The sequence below is a fragment of the Girardinichthys multiradiatus genome, chromosome 4 (assembly GCF_021462225.1).
Source record: "Girardinichthys multiradiatus isolate DD_20200921_A chromosome 4, DD_fGirMul_XY1, whole genome shotgun sequence".
Classification (NCBI taxonomy): domain Eukaryota; kingdom Metazoa; phylum Chordata; class Actinopteri; order Cyprinodontiformes; family Goodeidae; genus Girardinichthys; species Girardinichthys multiradiatus.
The window spans coordinates 35,767,986-35,774,651 of record NC_061797.1 but is presented as its reverse complement, the minus strand read 5'-3'; the positions used below and the strand labels follow the sequence as shown (position 1 = coordinate 35,774,651).

General features: G+C 39.2%; 1 protein-coding gene across 1 annotated transcript in view; it reads right to left on the bottom strand.

Moving 5' to 3' along the window:
• Window positions 1-505: 505 nt before the first annotated feature.
• The window catches only part of LOC124866884 (transmembrane protein 266-like), a 59,791-nt gene continuing 53,630 nt past the window's right edge, over window positions 506-6,666 (bottom strand). The window contains exons 10-11 of the mRNA XM_047362905.1: window positions 3,642-3,704; window positions 506-2,092 (exon numbers count right to left, since the gene is read on the bottom strand). Of these exons, the coding sequence (XP_047218861.1) occupies window positions 1,458-2,092; window positions 3,642-3,704 (698 nt within the window). The 3' untranslated portion in view covers window positions 506-1,457. The remainder of the gene's footprint in view (window positions 2,093-3,641; window positions 3,705-6,666) is intronic.

Here is a 6,666-nt window from a genome sequence, read left to right as displayed (position 1 = left end):
TTCCACTTTTTTGAGAAACTGAATTGTGGGTTTTCATTAGCTATAAGCCATTGAAATTAATAAAAATAAACCCTTGAAATATATCACATTGAATGTAGCGAACCTATATAGCATAGTTTCTCCCTGTTAAGTGAATTACTGAAATAAATAAACTTTTTGATAATATACTAATTTATTTTAATTTATTATTTAGTCATTAAGAATTAAAAAATTCTCTGGATACTTGTAAACATGTGACAAGAAGCAAAATGGTACAGCAGTTTATCTTCTAAATTAATGATATGAGAGGATGATTAAGAGAAGATGACTCCTGTAACAGCACCGTCACATTGGCTTCACCAATTAGAAGCTGTTGTGACAGGTCTAATGTTAATAACCTTAAATAATTTAGCATTTTCAGAACCGCATGCAACAAAGAAAATTATGCTGATGAGTCTGTGTTGTGCAGTGCATTGTTGAGTGTCTGATCGGAAGGTTTCCAGGAGTCAGGTACATCTGAGAGCAGTTAAGGAAATAAGAACTTTTATTTTTGCTGTTTTCCTTCAAAGAACATCACCTGCAATTGGCAACAACTTTACAAAAGTGTCAGTAAACATTAAAGTGCAAAGAATTTGATCGCCATTTTTGTCATGTATCATTTAAAGGTTCATGCTACAAGCACTCTGGTCTAGTTTGATGTGAAGAGACCATTCTGGTAACTTTTCATTTTGTTCCCCTTGCTAAGATTTCTGCAAGGTCAAAAATGCAATTGAGCCAGTTTTCATTTGTGGTCCATTGTTTTAAAAGATCAAACAAATTAAAACTGGAAAGGCAAAGGTAAAAAAAAAAAAAAACAGGCTCTTTGAATAGTCCGTCTTGTCTTGTATACCCTGTAGCTGTTAGGACGGACAATAGCATGAGCAACATTTGTAGGTAATAGTACAAAAAAAAGAAACCAAAAATTAAATAGAAAAGCAATATAAAACACTTATTCAACTGCTGGAAATTTGTTCAACAATTTTTTGTTCAATATAGGCTTGAGTGGCCCTTGGCTGGTTTTAATTTTTGTGAAGTTCAGTGCATTTCTGACGTCTGCAAAGTGAGAATTCCTGATGATGAATGTGTCTGAGAACACATCCTATTTTAGTCTTTGTTGTGCTATACCTGGGTATTTTTTTATCATTTCAAAAACCCATTAAAAGAAAACCAATAAGACTGAATAGATTTACAAAGGGCCTTGACTACAAATGTTTTTATTCTGTTTTCTATTTTGGAGGAACAAAAGTCTTAGCTGGAAGCTGTGACAAGCTTAGTTAGAATGAACTGACAATGGCTTTAAAAAGCAACAGATAAAACCCAATTTTTGATCCTAATGTGGTTCCTGTCAAGAGAAGCAACCTGTCACAAAAGATTAGACATATAGCAAACAGAATGGCAGTAAAAAGTAAATGAAAAGCTTCTGTTTCTGTAAATGTAGCTTATGTGTCAGGCATGTGCCCCAGAGGCGAGTCAGCTGGGCCTAGAAGCCTGTATTTCTCCTCCAGAGACGGCTCAGTGGTGCTGCCCTGCAGGTGGATTAGGGGCTTCGTCTGCATCAGAACACACCCTCTTCCCCGGCCTCGCCTGTCCTCCTGGTTCTTGCAATTGAACAGATTTATTCTTTTGTCCATTTCTGGGCTGCAATTTTCCGAGCCAGTGGGGCTGGGAAGCTTAAGGTTGACGGGGTCTACTGCCAGACCCTTCTGAGCGAGGCAAGAGTCTTCTGAGAGGGAGGAGAGCAGCTCCTGCACCACAGCACTAGGGTCCCTGCAGGGGTCCTGGCCTGAGAAGGAAGGAGGGCAGCAGCAATGCGAGCTTAGGCTGACGTCCTGAGCTGTGCTGCTGCTACAGTCTGCCATGGATGAACCCGGGGTGTGGCTGCTCAGACTGTGAGGGTGGACCGTCAGGCTGCCACTGGACTGCGATATGCTGGTGGAGGCGTTGCTTACAGTGCTGCCAACACGCTCTATGGCAAGCTTCGGATTTGACTGGATGGAGTTGGTGCTGTTAGGGAGGTGGACATCAATGGCTGCCATGGTGATGACCCGTGCCCCTAAACCAGATGCTCCAGTATCTGGATAAAGATTTGAAAAAAGAACATGTGGAGGTAAAGAAAATACCATAATTAACAAGAATTTAACCAGTATATTATAAAACTTTACAAGCACTATTAGTTAATTGAAATTCTTGACATTTGGTCAGTTTACAAACACAAACTTCAATGTACTGTATTGGGATTATTATGTGACAGGCCGACACAAAGCAGTGCATAATTGTGAAGAGGATGCACAATGGTAAAACTCTGAAAGCTGTGACATGCATCTGCATGTGTTTTTGGATCAAATCCCTACTACAAACATCTAAAGATTGAAATTTGTGGCCACTCTTCTCTGTAACATAGCTCATGCTCAGTCAGATTAGATAAAAGGTGTCGGTGAACATCAATTACCCGTCTTTTTACAGTTTCGCTATTGTATTTAAGTCTAGACTTTGCAAAAACCATTCTCACTAATGAATATGATTTGATATAAACCATTAAAGGCCTTTTAACAGTTTTTTTTTCATGATTGCTCTTTATGGAGCTCCATCTATCTTCCCACCTGCTCTGACCAGCTTCCCTGTCCCTGCTGAAGAAAAGCATTCTTATAGCATGATGCTGCTATCAACTCATTTTAAGGTGAAGATTGTGTGTTCATGGTGATACAGTGTTAGTTTTCAGCCATATAATATTTTTCGATGTAGAGAAAATGGTTGGGTTTTGGTTTCATCTGACCAAGACATCTTCTTTCACATAATTACTGTACTTGGCACATGCCTTTCTTTCAACAACTGGCTTCTTGTTGCCATTTTTTCATAAAGGTAAGATTTGTGGACTACATGACTAATAAATAGTTGTACTGTCAACCTATTCTGCCATCTAAGCAGAATGGCAGTCGTTTCTCTGATTAATGCTGTGGACACCCATGTCTTGGTAAGTTTGTAATTGTGCCATAGTCTTTTAATTTGTGGATGATGGTTTAAACAATGGTCTGTCTGATCTATATGTGCATTATGTATATGAACCACTACTTTTAGAACCCATGAAACAATGTCAGTGCACATACTAAAGTATAACTATAGCCCTGGCGATGAATACACAGTATGGGGGTGGTAATGTAGCATTCTAAGAAATCATCCTTTTGAGCCAGAGATCCCAAGTTTGAACCTTGGTACTGCCTTTTCTCTTTTTGCTGTCTCTTTTATATGTTGATTCATAAGCTCATTTAAATAGTATACAGACAGAGTTTAGCTGGAAAACAGTCCTTTGGATACTGTTTCTATGAGTGGTGAGGAGCAACATCTTGCTGCTGGCAGCAGACTCATTACAGGTCAGCCTACACTTCTAATACCTTCAGAGAACATTTGTATTTATACTGAGATTTACACACAACTGGACTCTGTTTACCAATGAGGTGACTTCCTAAAACAATTGCTTAAACTGGATTTTACTTATGGGTAATAGAATAAAGGAAGCTGACTAAATTCCACAGCACAGTTTTCAAAGTTTTATTTGTTAAACATTTAAGACAAGGCATTGTATGAGAGGTGATGTGTATATATATACCTTTGTAATGGTCACTTACCATTGTTGGCTTCATTGTAATATTGGCTAATGTAGTTGTTCATGTCATCGCGCACCACTGCATCTGAGTAAAAAAAAAAGAAGAGATATTGAGAAACAAATGAGTATTGTCATAAAGTGGAACTGATTTCTTCTTTCCTCCTTCACCACCTGCTCCTTGGCAAGACTAACACATGCATTTGCTGGAAGTAAAATTTAATTTGAACACTTATTAGCGCTAGTTTTTCTCAATAGGTCTAAAAATTGTACACAGAAAAAGGTTATTATCTCTATGCTGAACAGTGAACAAGGAGTTGTAACTTTGGTAAAACATTACAAACTCATACAAAAATTGAAAGATTTACATTTTAAATTATTTTCACAGTTTTCGTCAACACTGTGGGTCAGTTTCAGTAATCACAACACAAACAAGTCCACATGGCATTTATATCTTATGTTTACAACATAATATTGACAGAGAGGATTGTGCCCCGGGCCACAGATGCTTTATAGACAAGCGGTCAGGATCGTGCACATGCTACTACTAGATTAGCTGCACCTTGATGCGCTATGAATAAACTGGGACATATAGGGGTGGGTGACGGGAGGGAGACCAGGCGCTCTTTGTTCAAGCACTGATCCCTCCAGCCTAGCTGGCCTCTGGATGTGTGGCAAACGGCTGCCATCCCCTGTGCTCTTCTGCTCGCTTGATTGGTCTTGAGCTCACTGTCCGCTGGCTGAGTGCGAACCCAGAGTACCCTGAGTGCTAGCCCCTGTCCCTTGGGACATGCTTCAGACTCTGATGGATAGTTTCATTTATTTTTCTGTCTAAAATATTAATCCCCGAGCCACCCCTGGAGAGGAAGCATTGCAGTCACTAAAACAAGACTGAGACAATCACTCTACAATTAATAAAGCATGAGTCTTAAGAAAAAGGCTTTTCCTTTTCTGTCTGTGACACTCAGCTTACTAGGCTGTCATCTGACGATGGGACCAGAGAAGCGTCATGTCTGCTGAGTTTAAATCTTAACTAAATTTCAGGGTTAAATCAATAGTTCTACTCTACCCTGCTGCCAGATAAAGAGAATATTTTTATTAGTTCATAAACTAGGTTAATATATGTTTGTTTAAAATTAATTACTACTTTTATTAAAAGGGAACATCAAGTTTTGCAGGCTATTATCATACAGATACAAGTACATCTTACTAAATAAGAATATAATTGAAAAGTTCATTTATTTCAGAAATTCAATTGCAAAATTGTAGCTTATTGCAGACAGAGTTTTTTCTGTGTGCAAGCTCCTGAGTGAATGAATTACAAGAATCTATTTCTGATTGGTTTAATTATTATGGCTTACAGCTAATAAAATCCTAAAATTCAGTTTACATTAAAATTAGAGTATTACACAAGACCAGTAAAAATGGTTTTAAAACAAAAATCTCGGCCTACTTAAGGTATGTACATGTACTGTACAGTACAGTACATAACCTCTCAACACTTGTCAGGGCTACTGTATCAATGCAGAGTGGCATGGATGTAATCAGCCTGTGGCTCTGCTAAAGTGTTAAAGAAGCCCTGGTTGTTTCATGCAGTTCATCTGCATTGTTGGCTCTGATGTCTCTCTTGACAATACCCCATCAATTTTCTATATTGGTTAGGACGTAATTTTCAAATGAAATACAAAATTTACTTTCATCTGAAAAAAGGACAAGAGACCACTGAGTAACAGTCCAGTCCTTTTCTCCTTAGTGCAGGTCAGACACTTCCTATATGATGTCTGGTGCAGGAGTGGCTTAAACGCGAAAAAAAAACAGCTATTATAGCATATGTCCTGGATATGTCTACATGTGGTGGCTCTCAAAGCACTGACTCAATCTGCAGTTCACGCCTTGGGAATCTCCCTGAAAGTGCTGAAAAACCTTGCTTCACAAGGCTGTGGTCATCCCTGTTGCTTGTCATAAATTTTCTGAGCCAACTGATGATAATTTATTCAAGTCAGTTTCAATCAGTCATACATATTCAGTCAATTTAGTAACCGAAATAAAGTTTTGAAATGTATAGTTTTAATTTCTAAATTTCTTTTTGATGATATTCTATTTCTCTTAGAACTCTTCCAGTCAAATGTGCACTTCTCCATTTGTTAAGCAGTGAAGCTGTGGGAAATCACCACTTTTCTGTTAAAGGGGCTCATTGGTTCAAGCTGACTGAATTTACTTAAATAACTTACTTCGCTAACTTACCTTAACTTAATGTACCACTTACTTTGGTTAACTAATATCTCAAGATCTGGGTTATTACCAGTCTGGTTATAATGTAACAATGACTACTACTACAACAGTATATTGTTACCAAATTGTCTTTAAATCTACACGGTTCTGTACTTTCTGGCACTTAACAATGAATCACCTGTGAGAGCCGCTGCTTTCCTGAGATACTCTGATGGTAACCTGCAGGTCAAACAGGCAGAAATGTTGAGGAGTACAAATAAATTTAACTGGATTTGAGTTCATCTGACTTGACTTTAGCCCCTGTGGCCTTAGCGCTCGTCTCAGTGACCATGTTTCTGCAAAAAGCCTCACTTGTTTCTCTGAGCCAGATTTCCCACTATGCCCTCAGGGTAAAATTGTGGTTGCTGTGGAGCCTCCCCAGCGTCTGTCATGGTTTGCAGGTGGGGGACAGTTGCTGACAGGAGCCCACTCTGTCCAAACAAGTTCCAATGGGCTGAGCACTCTGTACCTGAACTGGCCCAAGTGACCTGGCCTGGCTCGGCTGGGCCAGGCATAATGGGTCAGTGAGACAGATGGTTAGGGCGTGATAAAGTCTCAGCAGCATGAGACAGTGTTGGAGAACATGTTTTTGTTTTTTTTGTTTTTTTTACCAGGAATTGTTGGATCCTAAAAGCTTTTTTGCCTCACAATAATCCCAGAGTGCCTGCAGTCAGATAGCTGTTGTGTGTAAGCATGAAGGTGGCTAAGAGTTTGCCCTCAAAGCTGCTCCAGGGCCACTGCTCCAGGGCCACTGCTCCAGAATAACTGTACAAAGCTCA